Source organism: Arvicola amphibius, chromosome 5 (assembly GCF_903992535.2).
Source record: "Arvicola amphibius chromosome 5, mArvAmp1.2, whole genome shotgun sequence".
NCBI classification, from domain to species: Eukaryota; Metazoa; Chordata; class Mammalia; order Rodentia; family Cricetidae; genus Arvicola; species Arvicola amphibius.
Window position 1 is genome coordinate 101,330,929 of NC_052051.1, and position 20,387 is coordinate 101,351,315.

The following is a 20,387-nucleotide window of genomic DNA, read 5'->3' on the forward strand; positions in this document are numbered from 1 at the left end:
ATGCCATTTTAGGGACCTTATCCCTTCTCCCCCATCACACGGTTGCTAGCTACATAGCGAGCAGAAATTTTAAACCTTGTCCATCCCAGTCTATAACCACTATGCTGCATCGCTTCTTACAAAACCCTAGTCAACATGTGTCCTCCAGACAGCTCCCACGGATAGCACCTCCATCTAGATGACAGCCTCCATGTGCCTGTTTACCCAATCTGCATTTCTTACTATTCTATATTACTGATAATAAAATCTAGTCCACACCCCTTGCTAGTCTCTGCAAGGAGTGAACTCACCAGGGTAATATAGAAGCTTTCACCCTGGTAGTAAGGACAAGGGCGATCTGGCAGACTGACCAACCCTACAACTACCCAGGCCCAGAACAAAAGTTATGAGTTAGCTCACCCCAATATCCACCCCATCTGTGATCTGCTGGAGCACATGAAGGGACCAGTCCTACAGACCCAAAGCTGCAGGATTTCCACAACACAGGGCAACAGCAGGATAACCAAGAGGAGTCACGGTGAGAACCCAGAATCGATAGAGTAGCAGAAACCAAAGACTTCATACCAGACCAATGACTCTGTGCAATGAACACTGACAGTAAAGATGTATGAACAAAGAGGCTTACTGTGCGACTCACCGTCTCACTACAGCTTCCATGATGAGACTGATTTTCCCTTCTCTCTCCTTTTTTTCTCTTAAATTTTAATTTATTTATTTGGTGGGGGTGTGTTGCAAGGGCAGAGTGTGAATGTGAAGGGGCTGGAAAGATACAAAGAATAAACAGAAAGAAAGAGAGAGAGAGAGAGAGAGAGAGAGAGAGAGAGAGAGAGAGAGAGAATGTGAGCTTAATGTAAGATGTAAGGCGTGAGCCCGGGTAGAATGCTGGTGAGGGCTTGCACGCAGGTCTTCTGACTCAGGAGCCCTTCCTCTCCCCACCCTTACTGAGCCCTATATCAATTACATAACACAGGGGAAGCTGGCTTGCTCATAAACACTCTGCTTCCAAGTTAAAGAAATCCTTAAGCCAGACAAGTAAATGGCAGCTCAATGAAAATGCCTGACTGTAGAAAGATTTTCAGGGGAGGGGAGGGCGCACCAGCTAACAAAAAAAAAAAATGACACAGAGACTTATTAATTATAAAATTTCAGCCTGTAGCCTAGGCTTGTCCCATTAGGTCTTATACTTAAATTAAGCCCTTTCTGTTCATCTCCGTGTTACCACATGGCTCGTGGCTTTTATCACTGATTCTCATGACTTTTATCTCTTGCTGCCTCTGCCTCCGGATGGCAACTTCCCCTTTCTTCTTCTCTGAGATCTCTCTGTCTGCAGAAGTCTCACCTAAGCTCGTCTTGTCTAGCTATGGGCCATTCGGCTCTTTATTAACCCTGTCACAGTGACGCATCTTCACACAGTGTGAAGGAATACTCCACAACACAGGATGCCTTCCTGATTGCTTTTAGCACTGTGTGGTTTGTAAGGGCCTGATGCAATGAGAAAGGATGAGTCTCACAAGGAAACACACTGAGACCTTGTACTCTCTTCCCTCTCTAGAGCTTACTAACTACCGGGACATACCAGTGATTTATGGAAAGTATCTCTGGTAGGCAGAACAAAAGATTGAAAACAAATCCAGGACTTCTGCCTCTACCCACACTTGCGTTCTATACACATATTGTTGGGATGGTCTAGTATGTCGCTCAGAACTCTGTAAGGGAAAGTTGTGGTGACCTCAGAGCTGGGAGCTCGAGCCTGGAAGATCCTGGAAGGAATGGTGGTGGGGTCTAATCAGGTTCAGTGAGAGACTCTGAAAAAAACAGCAAAAGGCCGTCAACTGGAACTTGTGTTGCGATCAGTTGCTGCCTCTTGATTAGATTCCTGGTCTCCTCTAACAAAGTTACAAGTGGCTTGTTCTTCTTCTTGAGTACCAGAATTGAACATTATACTACAAGTAGATTTATTGCCGACTGCCTTTGTAATGCAGCTGATTTTAAATCGTCTCCCAGGGCTGGGAATGGAGCTCAGTTGGCAGAGTGCTTGCCTAGCATGTATGCATCTTCAGGGTTGATCCCCAACATTACATACACTAGACATAAGGACGTTGTAGTCCTAATGCCCCTCAGAAGTGGAGGCAGAAGAATCAGAGGTTCAAGGCCATGCTTAGCCTATCAGTAAGTTTGAGGCCAGTCTGGGCTACATGAGATCTTGTCTCAAGAAAAATAGAACAATGAAATAAAAAAGTTCCACAATATATTATGTTGTGGGAACCTCTTCTTGAAGGGCACCAGTCATGTGAAATTAGCACCTCTGGCTTATGACTTCATGTAACTTTAAATGTTTCTTTAAAGGGCTTGTCTATAAAGGTAGCCATAGTCTAAAACTAGTAGGGTATTGGGGCTATAACAAATAAAATCAGAAGAAGATGTAATTCACTCCATAACATACTCCAACCCAGAATCCACTTACCCTATATGTCTATTTTTAATGTATAGGCTAAAGCATGATTGATATAATTTTGTTTATAACTTACCAAGTTGTGAAGTTAGGGTCTTAATAAAGGAGTTTGGATACATTCTTAAGAGAGGCCACTGTGACAAGTTTCTATGCTATGATCTAATAATATCGTTTCATGAGTTCCTGCCTTTTCTTTGCAAACCACTCAATCAAAAGCCCCGAGAATAAACTTCAAACCTTAGCTCTATCCCTCCCCAATTGTTAGTCTATGAAATCAATGCCCAGGCCCTAGGATTGCTTCGTTCTTTTCTACCTCAACTCTCCTATGCTCACGTCTTGTCTATCCATAACATTTTGTTCTCATCTACTGTTAAAATATAGGATATAATGTGATTTAAAAAGAAAAAAAAAAAACAGCAACAACCAAAAATCTTCCAGGCTGGTAAAAGTACTTGCCACCCAACTTGATGACCTGAGTTCGATCCTAGACACCCACCTGGGGGACGGGAGAGAACTGACCCCAACAAATTGTCTTGTGATCTTCACATGTGTGCTGTGGCATATATGTGGGCACACTCGCATGCAAAGACACACACACACACACACACACACACACACTTTTTAAATCTTTTACTTAGGAGTTATAATACTTCTTGGTATATAACCCATTAACTCTTACATTTTGATAGAAGAACAGTATATCAGTCTTGATAACCATCTGTAGTGTCTTTATCCAAACAGGGAAGAAAAGGCTATTCAGAGAGAAATGAAGTATTTCTTCTAAGAATTACACCATCACATTTTCACTGACTGCCCCACTTTGGAAGTCAGGCATACCCATGCCATGGAATCATGGAATCAAAGAAAGGGAACAGACCTGAATTCCCAGAAATCTTTGCAAAACTTCAGTTTAGTATGCCCTGACTGGATGTCAACTGAGATCCCAGGAAAGCCATCTGAAATCCCTTGTAAAAGACGCTAATTGTGTTTTTAAGGTAGAAATTGAAGACTTTTCACAATGATGGCTCCTTCCACTCCAGAATGCAGCCAACAGGGCAGTACTGCCTGTTTTAGTACAGCGTCATCTTGTAGGTTACTGACTGTAGAGTCTTCAACTGAACAGTTAGCACTAGAGAAAGTGCCAGGGTTGGTATTTATTTTAATGATCTAGAGGTTATTGATCAATTATTTTCAACTGTATGTAACTGAGGTCTTATAAAAATGGAATTTATCAGAGGAGCGTCCTATTCACCGGTGTGTAATTTGAACATCCTGAAAGGCTCATGCAGGCTCATGAATCATTTGTATGCAGAACCAAGTAATGTATCACCCCAGTGTTCATTTACGCCATGTTGGGCAAAGAAAGGCCCGGAGTATGAGTTATTGCTTATGAGACAGAATCTCATAACTTTATGGCTTACATTGCCAGGAGGCTTTTTTATATAACCTTCATACTTTATTTGCTTGCAGGTCATTCATAATAAAAAAATACTTTTACCATGAAGTTTTTTATCAAGGTTTTTTATTACATTTTTATCAAAGCACTCACACACGTTCATGACAAAGTTATTTTCAAGCACTGAGATGGATGTTCGTCTTGAGCTCAGAACACTGGGTACTTTACCTTGCACAAACTTTGCTGAATTAGACAGCTGTCCTCTAACACACCAGCCAGAAACGACAGATATGTTAAAATCAAACTAAATGGTCTATTAATAGGTTAGGCATTTATCTCAAGCAGAGACAGGGTAACTTTTCCCTTCTCTTGAAGTTGTAAGAAGAAACGTGGCCAACTAAGCCCTGCATAATTCAGATATTACTTATAGACACACATCTGCTTTCAAGCATTAGCTTTCCATAAGTCATTCTGGCTTATTCTGTTAAAATTTATGTTCAGTCAGCATTGTGATTGATATTATACATCATATGAATTCTGCATTCTAGAATTTTCTTGTGTCAAGGAAATGCCTGTAAAATATCGATCAGTTGCATGAATATCAAATGCTCATAAAATAGTATATTTTATATGGTTTAGATATAGTCCTTATTTCTGGTATGCAGATGTTTTATTTAAATTGTTAGGTTTTCTAGATTGTTCTGCTCAGGGATCTTCTGAAACCAGGAGTATCATATTCTGAAACTTCATTAAAAATGCAGATTCTTGGTTACACCCCCAAACCTTAGCCAGTCCCACCCCAAACCTTAGCCAGTCCCACCCCCAAACCTTAGCCAGCCCCACCCCAAAACCTTGGCCACTACCACCCCCTCAAAACTTAGCCAGCCCCACACCCAAACCTTGGCCACTCCCACCCCCTCAAACCTTAGCCAGTCCCACCCCAAACCTTAGCCACTCTGACCCCCAAACCTTAGCCAGCCCCACTCCCAAACCTTAGCCAGCCCCACCCCCTCAAACATTAGCCTGTCCCACCCCCAAACCTTAGCCAGCCCCACCCACCCAAACCTTAGCCAGTCCCACCCCAAACCTTAGCCACTCCCACCCCTAAACCTTAGCCAGCCCCACCCCCAAACCTTAGTTAGCCCCACGAACCCCGGTAGAGAGCTCAGAAACTAAAGTTTCACATCACCAAGCAGCCAATTTCTTCTGTTCATTGACGTCAGTAAGTGAAGACCAAAGCAAAGGGAGGCGATTACATAAGGAAGTGAGCACCAACAGGCAGAAGTCAATGGATCAACAACAACACGACTGGGTCTTTGCCCTTCCTGCATCCTTCCATATTTCTAATGTTGCCACCTTTTGACATGAGCTATTTTTAAAATGAAATAAAAATGTTAAAACAATAAAATTAAGTTAAAGAGAAAGTATTCTTATATCTGAAACATCAAAAATGTCACATCACTTAGGCATAGGAGCCATTATTATTATTATTATTATTATTATTATTATTATTATTATTTAATTGATATTTTACATACCAATCCCAGTTCCCACTCCCTCCACCTCTCTCTCCACACACACTCCACCCACCCAACCACTCCTCGGAGAGGGTAAGGCTTCCCATGGGGAGTCAGCAAAGTCTAGCACATTGCTTTGAGGCAGGACCAAGGCCCTCCCCACTATATCTATACTGAGCAAGGTATCCCTCCAGAGAGAATGGGCTCATAGAAGCCTTCTCAATAAGATAATTGAACTGACTGGGCAAAGGACTTACTATTGATCTTCCCAGCCACATATTAGATCATGTCGTGAACCCAAGTTGAAGATCATTAATCTAAGAGATATTTGAGAGTTTGAAAGTCTTTGGCATTGAAATGGCCAAAGCTCCTAGTGGTGATAGGAATGCATCAGTCCCTCTCAGGGGCCTAATAGTCTCCTGTTGGCTTTGTTCTCTACAGTATGCTTGAGAGTTCAAACCGGCTTGATGAAGAACACAGGCTGATCGCCAGGTATGCGGCACGCCTGGCAGCAGAGTCCTCCTCATCCGTAAGTAGAACAAAAGCGCAGCCCTGTTGGCCTCCAGCATCACTGACTTTCAAAAGCCCCAGTCCATTGTTATCATTAAACCTGGTACTAATTAACAAGAAAATTGGTGATTTTCTTCCTTGTTCTCCTCTTTGTTGCTATAGTTATGATGTCTTGGTAATGAATTCTCAGTTTTAAAAATATGCTAGCCTAAGGAACCAAGCCTCTACAATAGTGCGGTATGCCCAGCTGGAAGTCTTGCTCTCAGATGTGGGTTGTTTGTTTTCCGTTGTGCAGCTATGCAGGAGATCTGCAGAAGAGTTTGCTCTTAGAAAGAAGAGCAGTTTAATTTTCTGTTCTTGTCCCTGTCCCAGCCCATGGAATAGTTTCCTCTTCCTTGTCTGCATACCCATGACTCCATCTCACATGTGAATTCACATTCCTCATATTAAATAGTGCCAACTCCGTGTTTTTCAGCAGCCGACTCAGCAGAGGAGTGCTCCCGACATCTCCTTCACCATCGATTCAAATAAACAGCAAAGGCAGCTGATTGCAGAGCTAGAAAACAAGAACAGGTAGGGCTTGGGGACATGTACCTCGCGTGTTTGGAGTTTCCTTATATGCCTGTTTAAGGGAGGATACTGCAAGTCTGTGAAGATGGCTGTTGGAGCTTCGTTATAAAAGTGTGCGTGTGTGTGTGTGTGTGTGTGTGTGTGTGTGTATGTGTCTATGTGTGTCTGTGTGTGTATGTGTGCATGTGTGCATGCATGAGTATGTACATGTTGTGTGCCTCTCTGTGTGTGCCTGTATATGGGTGTGTATGTTTATGTGCATGTGTGTGTGTCTATGTGTATGTGTATTTGTACATGCCTTGTGGGTGGGTGGGTATGGTGGGATGTATTTATGTGCATGTATGTGTGTATTTATGTGTATGGGTGTATATTTCAGAACCATTAACATGATTAATGTTGGACAACTCTGGACAGAGCTCATTTCCCCTTTTTCTAGTTTTCTTAAATACTGTAGTTCAGGAAGACCTTCCAGAGCATGAGGTATAATATGTCTCTGTTGCTCAGAGATGAGCAGGAATCCCGTCAAGATGTCCTCCTATCGGGTTAAAGAAACACTCAGAGTCTCATCACCATCATCCCATCATCCAATCCAAAACATCTCTTCATCAACAGGTTTATTTCCGCTCAACCCAGATTAGCACCAATGATTCTCTCTGCAGCACCTCCCCCAAATCTACCCACTGTGTCTCCACCAGCTACCAACCAACCTGCCATTTTTGAAACATAAATCGTATCATATTTTTCCCAAGACAAAACCATCTTGATTTTCCATGACATTTGGATTAAAACCCTCTCCTGTCGTCATGGCGGCAAGGTGCTAACTCCCTGGAGTCCTGAATGCGTTTTCAGCATCCATTCCCATGACCTTCACACTCCAGCATCCTGTGACTCCTTTCACTTCCTAGTCACATTCCCTTCAGCCTAGGGAGCTTTTCTGTGGAGCTCTACAAGACAGTCCCTCATCATTATCAGGGGCATCACCCTTAAGACTACTTCCTCTGTGTGTGTGTGTGTGTGTGTGTGTGTGTGTGTCCTCAATGTGTGAAATAATCCTACTTATGCCTCCACTTCTTATTTTAACCCCACCTTCCATGAATGAAATGGACATTCTCTAGGAACAGAGATAGTGCCAAAAACCCGCTTGGGCCCAGGAGTGTACCTAAAATTGTAGGTCCTAGATAAATGTGTTTCAATGAGAAAATAACAAGTAGCCAAGGCAAAGCTCACACCCAGTTCTGAGTAAACTCATCATGGGAACTTGTCTATTCTATATGCCTTCGAACAATAAAGAATGTCTCAGTACTTTATCCCATTCTTACTGCTGATGCCATATTTGATGTGGCTGTGGTGAGAGGGTAAACATCATTATTTCATGCCTGCAGAGTTTAACCTAAAATATTTGGAGAAATGATCAAAACATTCTTTAATATGTTGCACATAAGAATTAAGAGGCTAGCCGGGCGGTGGTAGCGCATGCCTTTAATCCCAGCAATCAGGAGACAGAGGCAGGAGGATCTCTGTGAGTTCGAGACCAGCCTGGTCTACAAGAGCTAGCTCCAGGACAGGCTCTAAAGCTGTAGAGAAACCCTGTCTTGAAAAACCAAAAAAAAAAAAAGAATTAAGAGGCTTAGCACAATTTCATGTGTTTCCTGATAAAGACTCCTTTGATTGAATTGTCTCAGAACCTGGCTATCATCATCAGGAAGCCACAAACCAGAGTGGAGGTGCTGTAATAACTATGACATCATGACTTCGTGGTCTTTGAAATTACTCCTCTCTCCTGACCCCACCCCCCAGGCAGATGTTCATTACAGGATCCCTCTAATTTACAATGAGGTGGGAAACAAGAATCAAGGAGAGAGAAAGAAGAGGCACTGTGAAAAATTAGACAAGAGGAAAATAGAGCCACGGAAGTCAGCATTTGCTCAGGGTAGTTACCAGTGTGTGACTTGCTATCTGGTTTAGGAAACACTTGTTTACAGATGGTGTGGGAAAGCAATTACGTGGAATCACAGAAAGCACTGATGAATGGATTTGTTTAAAATGAGCGAAGACACCTAAAATCCATGCAAGCGAATAAAGGGGAACCGTAGAGGAAAGGAAAGCCGTGCAGGGGAGAGGCTGAGTGGGGACAGAAGTCGTGAAGAAAGCATTGAGCAAGCCAGGCAGCTGAGGGTTAGAAGCCAACAATGTGAAAGAGCCACGCGGACTCACAGGACCTCACTGGGTGGCTGCTGACAAGGGTGGGAAGCAGGAAACCGAGGGTTCAGGGTTGCTGTCGGGTCCTGGAAAACGCACAGAAAGAAGGAAAGAGTACTGCAGTCTAAAATTCCCGGCTCCTCTGGAAACCTGAGCACGTATGACAATTGAAATTCAAAGGAGTTCATGCTCAGTAACAAAGTCAGCTTACAATATGTGCTATGAAAGGTTTTTCCAAATGAGCTAACCGAGAATTAATAAATGTCAGTATGTCAGTGAGTGAGCCACTCACGGGGTCAACAAAGGAGCTAAGGAGATGGCGAGGAAGGCAGGGAAGCAGCTACCTTATGGGACAGTGAGCCCCATGGCTGACTGGACAACGGGCAAGTGGAAGCCACTCTCAACCCTTTCATTCAGTCAGAGTTGCCAACAGACATCACCACACACACATCCCTTCTCCAACCTTTAGTCCCTCTCCAGGGCACACACACTGTGGCTGCTAACCAGGAAGGCACCATCCTCCCAAAGCTCTGATTAACAACATCCAATCCAGCTTCCCCGTGACAAAAGCAAGAAAACTACCATTTGCTTTGGGTTATTAAAAACCGAACAGTGGCGGCGTGTGTATTTAGGGAAACGTGCACTGTTCTTCTTCCAGCTCAGCCCCAGCAACCCTGCAAGCTGGGCACAATGACGACATCATTTGTCATATGAATTTATGTTAAAAAGTAATGGATCCTGTCACCCTCCTGTCCCCACTGTGATCTACTTTACAATATCACTGTGATGCAGGTTTAGAGGGTAAATGTACAGAGGTGAGGAGTTAGTTGGACATGTCAAGATAGTGAAATTTGGCCACGAATGACCAAAGAATTACAGGAAAAATTACAAATAATCATTGAGAACTACTTGCCAAAGTAAATCCAAAGGACTCGGATTAAGGGTAAAGTCGAAGCACCAATATCTAAGACTGTCCATAAGGCACCGCCCAAACAGAAATTTATGCTGTAGTGACAAAGAGTGCCTGTCAGACAGGTGATAAGATGTCTACATGTTTCTGATGGAGTAAGGGCAAATTAAACAAGCAGAGTGTGTTTTCACAGGGCTGAGCAGATACGGGGAGAAGTCGTAAGTCCAATGGTGAATGGAGGACATCAGAAATGGCATTAAAATAACCAATGCAGAAGATGAGTAGAGAAAGAATAACTCTTAGTGGAATTCTTTCCAGAAATTCCAGCTGAGGGGTACTGCTCTCCTGCCCTGTCTGCTTTTCATTACGGACTCCAGATTTTCCAGTAACGATCTCAAGGCAGCTAGACTCCCTAATGGACCACTTTTCTGTTACTTTCTCGCCTCTTCCTCTTATTTGTCTGATACAAAGGAATAGGTGGGAGTGGGAAAGGGGAAAGGAACATCAGCGCTGAGACCGGTGTCTGTGCAGCATCAGGAAGACAGCTCAAACCCGGCCTGAGATCCACACCCTTCAGACTCCCTCCTGTGCCCTTTATAGGTGGGGGGACGAAGCATTCACACCCCCACTAGGCCATAAACATTTTGTCTAGGCTGCTCCACTCTCCTGCCTTTCACCTCTCCAGAGCACTTCTGTTTGTGGCCCAACCCTCTGCTTCCCCATTTAACCAGCCTTCTTCTGGGTGTGGTCCTGGTTCAACAGTCAGCAGCAAGTGCTGTAAATGTTTGGACAGCCCTAGCTAGGCTTTGACACCATCTTACTGCTTGTCTCTGGGTGTTTTTTATTGTGCACCCCTAAGCACATACATATAGACCTGAGAGAGATAGAGAGAGGGAGAGGGAAAGGGGAGATGGGGGAGGAAATTAGAGGAGGGGAGGGCAGGAAGGGTAGGAGGTGAGGAGAGGAGAGGAAAAGAGAGGAGAGGGAGTGAGCAGAGGAGGGGGGAGAGGAGAGTGGGTGGGCAGAGGAGGGAGGGAAAGAGGAGAGGGGGTGGGCAGAGGAAGGGGAGGAGAGGAGAGGGGAGGGACCGGAAGGAGAGCTTCATCCTGCCCTCAGGCATGCATCATTCCTAGAATTCCCTGCCCCATCCTAAGGACCAGCTCATCCATCCTAAATGCACCCCTTTGAACGCCCACTGGATCCCCCTCCTGCACTGTGGAAATTAACTCATTTTCAGGCTCAGCTCTCTAGAACCCCAGGAGCCCTGAAAAGCAGCAGTAGAAGGAGAAAAAAGCTAAGAACACACGGACCCGCCCTTCCTATAACCACAGTGGCTCCCTCGTCCCTTTCATAAGGAAGATGAGTTTTCATAAAAAGATTCCTTTAAAGAAATATTTCTACCTCAGAGTTTCAAGGGGAAAACAAAGGAGGGTCAGGATCCAAACTTTTCACCATTGCCAGGAAAGGTGGGCTGCTCTCCTGATTCTCAAATAACTGTGCAAAACTGCAACCACCCTGCTGTGTTACAGAACAGTCCGGCTTGACCTATACTGTCTGTATTTTAGTACCCCTTACCTGACTTAGAGAATCTGAGACTCCCAACAGGAAAAAAAAATGCTTACTAGCCTAATTTAATCATTATTCATTGTGTGCATGTGTCACGTTATTATGTTACTCCATAAAAATAGACAATTTTGTATCAATTTAAAATTTTGAAATGCAGAAAGCCATCCCGCCCCCCAATTTGCTCAGCAATTCTGTTCTCCTTTCTCGGTGTTTTTACTGTCTTACTGGCCCTGGGGCCTTTTGTTAAGTAGAAACTTGACACTTCCATATCCAAGAGTATATAACTAATAATTCTACTTAATGGCTTCAAATCTACTTACACAGAATTTGCTGTGCAGAGTTGCATGTCACTAATGGCCAGCCTAATGCTCACCCAAGTGCAGGGCATTCTAGCATAAATAATACACTGACAGATCTCACTGCCTGACCGAGGTTCCACCAATAGCAATAGCACTCTATGTCACGGGATCAATTACAATGAATTCTTCTAAAAGCCTTTCCCTGTAAGGCTGCCTTCTTTGAGATTTATTGTTAAAGCTGAAGATGGAAAGTAAAAAAAATATGGCTTCAGGATTTTTCTAATAATTTCAGCAAGAATTTTTTTGCTCGGTAAAAGAATAAGGATATTTATTTTTGTCAAATGAGCATCATTTATACATTCTTCTCTCTCACGCACCTCTCATTTGATATTCATGGTATTTTTGTGGTGTCAGAGTATGATCATAAATAATAGGAGATGCCAAACATGACACTCATTAATGTTGATACCACAACAATGTATGACTTACCAGAGAGAAGACAGGTCCTAGGGATAACACCCGGAAGCACTCTGCACAGCCTGCATGGTTTGGGTGTGCTATCCAGACTACATGGGTGCAGGGCATCCCCAGGCCGAGGAAGGTCAGCTCTGTTCTTAACCTCAGGACAACCCCACTTCCCTCTGTTCTGCGGCCTGCTGTGTTCATATGTCGGGGTCACAGACAACCCCACTTCCCTCTGTTCTGTGGCCTTCTGTGCTCACATGTTGGGGTCACAGGACAACCCCACTTCCCTCTGTTCTGCGGCCTGCTGTGTTCACATGTCAGGGTCACAGACAACCCCACTTCCCTCTGTTCTGCGGCCTGCTGTGTTCACATGTCGGGGTCACAGGACCCCACTTCCCTCTGTTCTGCTCCCTGCTGTGCTTACATATCTGGGTCCAGGGAAGCACTGACACTAGTTCTTCCCTTCCTCTTCTTTCCCAAGAGAAATCCTACAAGAGATCCAGAGACTTCGGCTAGAGCATGAGCAAGCTTCTCAGCCCACACCGGAGAAGGCACAACAGAACCCAACCTTGCTGGCAGAACTGCGACTCCTCAGGTAAAAGGAGGATTCACTTTTACCCAGGGAACATAATGTTAGGGATGTTTTTAATGTGTCTTGTGGGTGGGTCTGTATGCATGCATACATATACACATGTATGGGTGCATTTGTAGGGGTTTGAGGTTAGTTGTCGGGAAACTTTCCATCATGCCTTGCCTTCCATATGGCAGAAGTGTTCCTTGCTTGACCAGAGCTCACCGCTGGGGCTGCTGTGCCCAACCAGCTTGCTCCCAGGATGCCCTGGCTCTGCCTGAAGAGTATTGAGGTTACCAGTGGGGCACCATGCCCACCAGACTTTTATGTAAGAGCTGAGATTATGATGTCTGGCTCTCGTCATGTGTGACAAGAGCGTTACATGCCGAGCCATGGCCCAGCCCCAGGGGTTGAGCTCTCTAGCACCGATGGCAGCAGCTGACCATTTACCCAGCACTGAACCAGCATAGCTGCTAATCTTTCCTTTCCAATAAATCACACTTGATCACTGAGATTTGGGCAAGTTTGAGAGATCATACTTTTTTTTTTTTTTACTAGACACACAGAAATTGACAATGTGTTCCTTAGATCAAAAGCAAAATATCTTCACAGGAAAAAAATGTTCTACTTGGCTGTTTTTAGTCATTTACACTATCAGACTGTGTACATTAAAACCAAACACATAATCAGCTAAATAAACATTGCAGGTTTCTAAATCAAGAGATTTATATATAGCCCACAAAACAGAATCTGATTTTCTCTAAATCATGCCTTCAAAAGAGTCATGCTTTGTGGTCTGTAACCCTAGCCAATATAGATGCTGAGACAGAAGGACAATGTGTTGAAGACTAGCCTAGGTCATAATAGGACCTTGTCTCAGTTTTTTTTTAAGATGACATAATTCGCTCCCTGGTAGAACTCTTACACAGTACACGTGAGTACTGGAGGCTGTGCATGTGTTCTTCCATGGATGGGGAAACATCGTCTTGTCTAGTCTGTCACCCCTGCACATCTGAGTTGGGAGGGTCTGTGAGAGGTCATGACTACTTTCTGGGGAGCCACAGCCTTCTCAGGCAGAAAGCTACAGTATTGAGCCTTGGATTAGGGCTGCAGTTGGTCCCACTACTGCTGTGCTGCAAAACACAGGTATCGTTGTAGGTTCCTCTCCTGAAACCGACTTGGCTCCAGGCCTTGGATATGATGAGTATTCAGGTGTATCTATGAAACAATAACAGAGAAGAAAACTTTCTCAATGAAGACCTTATTTATCTTCCACAAGGAAGCTTTGGCTATGGAGAATTTCATGTTCTTGTCCTTCGGTTTATGTGTGAGTCTGCTCTATGTGCACCTATAATCTGTGATGTATAGTTTCTGTAGTGAGTACAGGTGCAGAAACTCATCAAAATGAAGTCTCTTTTCTTCCTCCAAACAGAAGCTAAATTTACTAGGTTCCTCCTGCCCTTGTTATAAAGTCTCTGCTGCCTTCCACCAGGGTTTCTTCTCAGGGTTCCATCTGAACTCAGCTCTTTTGAAACAAGAACACCAGAGAAGCCCTGTAGCCCACCTGGCCCAGGCTGCAGGCCCTGCCTTTCCTATGCCTATGACTAGAGCAAACCTATCAAGGCTTTGCTTGAAAGAAGATTGACAAAACTTACAGATGCTGCTTCATGTAGAGTGGTTGCCTTATACGTTGGAATAACTATATAATTCAATCAATAATTAATTACTTAATTGACAATGTATTTATTAACAGCATAATGGCTTAATTAATGGAAACAGAAAATATTCCAGAATCTTCCAGATATCTCTCTGGTTTCCATTTTGACTCTTTTCTATTCTGACCAATATAAATTCTCACATGCTCTACACACTATGTCCTAGAAGAGATGGAAAGGAATAAAAGAGAAAGGCAGTGCCGTTTCTTATCATCTTCATCAAATACATTTTAAAAACAAATGACTGCTTGACAGTCGTGTGGAAATGGAATGGTCATTGCTCTGCCAGGATCAGGGTAACACTTTTATCTGCCTGAAACATCACGTATATCTCTTCTCCTGGTCATCCTGTTCTCTACAAGAGCGATCTGGGAGAGGAATTTTCATGAGTAGTTCTGATGCTTGTCCTATATTGCTTTTGCTTCTCACAATGCTCTGTTTCACATGGGAGACAAACTATAAAGTTGGCAGGATGAGCCCAGGTCATTGAGATGTTTTTCCAGTTGATATTTCCCCATCCACCAGGGAGCTGTCACAGAAGAGGCACAGTTCTAACCACCATCCTGTGCACCAAAGGTGGACACCCCATGACCTCAGCTGAGCACAAAGCCTTACTTCCTAAGGAATCTAGAATCACCAGGAACTTCCTTGCCATTCGCACTTCTTGTCAACTGGTGCCCAGCTGGTTTATGGTCTGCTGCAATAGTCTATATATTTCTTTTCCCTGACAGAAGAACTGTCCTCTCTAGAAGGCTATTTCTCTAGATATGTGTGCCACCTGCCACATACATCAGTTACCCCTTCTTGCTCTGTTCTAAGCATTTTCAGAATTTGGAGATTGCACAGATACTCTGACTCCTAGTGTAGCGCCTGCACTAAGGGACAGTTCGCAAGTCAGGCAAGGGGCTGAAGACTGAAGAACACAAGAGATGTGGGTCATTCATGAAGAGAGAATGCAGAATTCCGTTTATTCAAGTTTAGAGAAAGTCTTATATACATAATTGCTGCACAGTGGAAATCCCCCAGGCAGGTGGGAAATTGCCAGGTTCAAGACAGAGCAAACAACTTCCCTGTAGCTAACCACCAGGGTGGGCAGAACGAATACAGGAACAAACAAGATGTTTTGCCAGAAACTGCAAGCTATCCTCAATATGAACCCCAGGAGGAGGGGTAGACCTGTGGGCCCTACAACCTAGATTTAGATAGATAGATAGATAGATAGATAGATAGATAGATAGATAGATAGATGATAGATACATACATACATACATACATACATACATACACACACACATACCTGAGAATTCTGTACTTTAGTCTTTTGTTATTTCAGACTTTCAAGAGGCCTCTAAGGCAGTGACATCTTACAAAGTTGGTCATAGTTCACAGGAATGAACAGCATCCATGGGAGCCCTTATTATGCCTTTCCTACTCCACCCTTCCAGAATCTTTTCTTGATAAAACAAGAAATCAGGGACTTGCTTTAATGAATACTCAATTTTATTTTTAGTATTAAGATCACTATGACTGTTCTAAATGATTATGCTTCTCTTTTTACCTAAGCCACGGGGAAACTGAAAGTCATATTAGCAGATCCGACATGGTTATAAATGGGCACTCCCCGTGTGCTAACCACCTGATACTTAGTGTGTGCTGGCTCCATGTATGCTATGCCACTGAATGCAATAGCAAACCTGGGAGAAAGGCTCCATTATTCTCCCTTCAGAAATGTGCAAGTTGAGATTCAGTAAAGTGAAATGAATGTGGCAGGTATCGTGGCCCCAAACCACTAAGGATATATGCATATGCTTCCTAAGGAAAATATTCTCTTTTATAACCATGGTCCAAACTTCAAATTCAGAAAGTGATTGAGGATATATGTTGTTATCTCCTATGGAATTCTTATTAAAATGTTATTGTCCTTAATCTATCTTCAAAGAAATTAGGTTCTGACGCATAGACACTAGATTAAAAACAATCTTGTGGAATTTCAGAATAAAAGGCATTTATTTAGAAATTCATGCAGTTAACAGAAGGAAATCAGAATCATTATTTAGTCTTCGTGTTGTTTGACCACCTTGAATGTGGAGGCTGCAATATACATTGGTAATTGGGCTACTTTTCCTGATGTCTCATTTTTTTCTTTTGAGGGTTGTTTTCATACCTCTTAATGTCCGCATGAATGACAGAGTGCAGATTGGTTTCCAGGCTGCTGACCATTTCCTACAAGTCCTGTAAAGCAAGCACTAGCTTTACTCCTTTTTCAGTTACAGAACAAGGGTGTGGCAACATGTTATTCTGACTTCACTTTATGAAACCAAGCCCAAACCAAGTACTTCAGAACGGTTATAACCAGTAAAAGCCATGACTGTTTCATGCACAAACGCTAGAACAAACTTTAGATTGCATCCCTACATCATATTTCCAAAGGCCTTAATAAATTTTATATAAATTTATAGCAATTGTTTTGGATTCTAAAGATCTGCACGGCTGGCCCTTTCCAGTGACTGCTGGGTTTGTGTTTGATTTCTGCAGCCAGCAGTGCAGAACAACACCAGCAAGATAGTGTAAACACAATGTAGAAACGCCAAGAAGGATCTCTATCCTGCTTACACGCCGTGTGAGTTCTCTCAAATAGCAGGACCCCTCACATGACAATCACTTACCCATCTGGAAAGGTGCTTCCCTGGTAAAACTACCAAAGACTGTATGGGCACGCCCACTTAACGACAGTCAACTACATACCCACAAAACCAGGACACGAACTGGCTCAACCTGAGTGGTTTTCTGATGATGGTGACTTCTTCCTTAGACAACGCAAGGATGAGCTAGAACAGAGGATGTCTGCGCTCCAGGAGAGCCGGAGGGAGCTGATGGTGCAGCTGGAAGGGCTCATGAAGCTGCTCAAGGTAAAGCCTCTCACATCAATGTCTCCAACCTACACTGCGCTGTTGTAAAATTGCTTGCACATAACTTGCAATTGCGTTTCTAGTTACTATGTGCAATTTCCTCCCAAAGTGTTGTAAGCTCAAATGAAACAGTAGCAGTCGATGATTGGTGGTTCTCCATCCACCCACTTTCTAGAACTAGGCTGCTAAGGACCACAGGGCAAATTCTTTACCTATTTTAAGTCTCTTTATGCCCTTTAATATTATAAAACTGGATTTGCTTATAAATGCTTTTGATCAGTTTTAGCAATTCTGACTAGCTTGAACACAGACTAATGTCTAATTTGTAAAATTAGGAAATGGTGACTAACAAGCCAACAGTAATAGCAAATATTCTCTGGCATTTCTGTGGCTCCAATGAGTCACATGACTTCCATGGGTCTCAAGTGACAACTGTTGAGTGGGGAAAGGCGTTACATGATAGAAGTCCTATAGAGGGCAGCAAGCTTCCTTGGAAGTAGCAATCTCCTTTAATAAGATCTCCTTTCTGTTACCAGTTATGCTAAATGACTTTCCAAATTAACAGCAGCTGGACAGACACATGACCACTTGGGCCAATAGCACTGTCAGTGCTCCATGGTCATCTGGCCCAAGGGAAACAAGTGGGAACCAATATAAACAGGAACTACCATGTGCCAAGGGCAGCAAGTTAGACTTCTGATGGGAGATTCCCCTGTGCACTCACTGTGAGACGGGAACTTCAGGCTGATTTTCAGTCCATGTATTTCTCACCCTCCCCCACACCAGTATTTATTGTTTCTCTGTGCCCTTTGTTTTTCCTTTAATTTCTCCTTCTCTCTCCTTACTTATTCCCTTCTCTCTTTCTTTTCTCTTTCTTTACTAAATTCTTTTTAAAGGCAATTTTGTGACACTTTTCTGTCCCCGACCCTGCACTTGCAGCTCTTTCCTTTGTTTGCTTTGCCCCATTTTATAACTTAGCCAACAGTTTTAACCGTGAGTCCCTTCTTTGGTAATCCATTTGGGAAAATGCGTTATCGTCACTCAACAAAATTTACTTCCAGTGTGCTGGACATATGCAGTGTAGAGCTGGGGATTTGATGGGTTGATATTGGTTCTGTCTATTCTAAGACTGGATCATTAGTAACCTGTTTCTAGCCTATTATCTCATTTGATGCAACAGAACATCTCTTTTCTGCTTCCCTTTGAAAATATGTCGGGTGAAAAGTGCTGAGGCCGTCTTGCCCTTCCCTGAGTGGCAGGAAATTTTGACAAATCTCTCTGCTGGTGTTCCTATACTTCTTCCACTGTAGTGATGAGATGGGAGTCTACTGGCCAGCAGCCACTGTGGGATCAATCCCACCCAACTGAACAGATTTTGTACCAAGACGTACAAGTACTGAGATAGACAGACAGATCAGATACACGGAGGAAAGGAATGGGGGTCTGTTGTCTCAAATACCTAAATAGGCTCGGAACTAAAGTCACAGGGGTGGCAGAGCCAGGAGAGGTGATCAAGCCATGTTGATGCCTCTGGCCTCGTGCCTTCCTTCCCTGTGTACATGCCTTGGTTGGAACCTTGGGTAATCTAATTGTTATTGATTCAATCTTTCTGTAGGAAGAAGAATTGAAGCAGGGAGTAAGTTATGTCCCTGCTGCAGGTCTTAACTAACAGTGGAGGGCTGCCGTCCTGCTGGCGTTCTCATTGCTTTGGCCTCTAATGTATGTTCGTGCTTCAGTTTGGAGAGAGAGAGAAAAAAACATACTAATTTGCTTCCATTTCTACGTAGTGCTTGAATTGAGATTATAAAATTCAGCATTCTGTTATCACTGTCGCTGGTTTCGGCAACAATGAAGACCTCTTTCATGTTTAGAAGGGAGAATCATCTGTGATTTGTTGGGAAAGTTTTAGATTCCCCAAGGGGTGTTAAGTTTCAAATCCATGCTATGCTTTTTGAGGTTATTGACCAGACCCTTCTCTTAGTAGAAGGTCAGTCACTAGAGCTACACAAACGTTAATGTTGTCTCACAGGCTACAGCCTACAAGAGCAAACCTCCACACTGTGAACATTCGGTTCAGCTTCCATTTCTCTGAAAGGGCGTAGAAACTCTTTTCGTAAGAATCGGATAACGAGTCCCTTTCCATCACATAACCATGACACCATGCCCTCTACCCTGTGCCCTGTGTCCAATTGTGTAAGACTGGGCTTCTAGTTGCCTGTCTTTCTCATGTTTCCTCCAAAGCCATTCATTAACAAGATTCTATGAAGAATAGGTAACATCCTTCCCTCCCATCCTTCCCAAGGACCTTCCTACTCTGTGGTTTCATAAGGTCATTCCACACATTATTTTTTTTCTGGAGATAGAGGCATCATGACTGTCTGAGCATGTCACCCCCTGAAACCCTGTGTGACCTTGTGGTCAGGTCAGAAGCAAGCAGAAGAACAACAGCACACTGAGAGAAACTACAGTAAACTAGAGCAAGAGAAACGCACCTTGACTACCTGTGCATGTACCAAAGCGTATGACGATATCCCAGTTACTCGCGTTATTTCAAGAGTTCACATTTTATCCATGTTAATCAGAGCTCCAACCTGTCCAGTCTCAACAGATCTGTTAATTCTTCTGTATGCTCTTTCCTATTATTCATTCTGTGTGTTTGTGTGTAACAAAGAATGTTTGCAAAATGCTGGAAACTCTCTAACTCTTCATTCCCAAGGTCTGTAAAGAAAGAAAAAAAGAGAACCATGTTAAACAAATCTGTAACTCAAACAATAAAGACAATGTGCGGCATTATTTTGTATATCATGAAAAAGTTACTTTATTGGGCTAATGCCAAGTTTTCACCAGGGATGACTCCCTTGTGTTAAAGATGCCCCGGATTTGTAGCCTGTATCATGGTCCATCCCTGCATCCCTGGGGTGTGGCCACCGGACTTAGATCATGGCAGAGCCAATGCCTCGTCCTTGATATCTGTCTTTGCAAACAGGTTTTTCCCTGCATGTACATGGAAACAGAAGAAGCTGCTTTAGTCTAGCTTCCTCCTCCTAGAGAGGGCAGTTGTCTTGCTTTAAAAATCATTTCTCCCAGTGCCCCTTCCCTGCACTTCCCAAGCAGTATACTCTGAGAGGCTCTGTGGCCCGGAAAGTTGGAGGTTGCACAGAGTCAGGCTGTGGGAATGCCCCTTAGGGAGACCTTTGTCATCTCCCTCTCTGCCTTTCCTGTGGAGCTCCGCCACGCCTTTGCACTTTGAAGGGTCACAGCAGTGGAGACTGCAGCACTGATAGACGTCACCTGTCAGTGCCATCCAA

At 43.5% G+C, this 20,387-nt stretch overlaps 1 protein-coding gene across 1 annotated transcript in view; it reads left to right on the forward strand.

Annotated features, from left to right (window-relative positions):
• Dtna (dystrobrevin alpha) overlaps window positions 1–20,387 on the forward strand; it is a 266,220-nt gene that overhangs the window by 225,268 nt on the left and 20,565 nt on the right. The window contains exons 14-18 of the mRNA XM_038329659.1: window positions 5,807–5,894; window positions 6,351–6,448; window positions 12,366–12,479; window positions 16,983–17,079; window positions 18,695–18,715. Coding sequence (XP_038185587.1) covers window positions 5,807–5,894; window positions 6,351–6,448; window positions 12,366–12,479; window positions 16,983–17,079; window positions 18,695–18,715 — 418 coding nt within the window. The remainder of the gene's footprint in view (window positions 1–5,806; window positions 5,895–6,350; window positions 6,449–12,365; window positions 12,480–16,982; window positions 17,080–18,694; window positions 18,716–20,387) is intronic.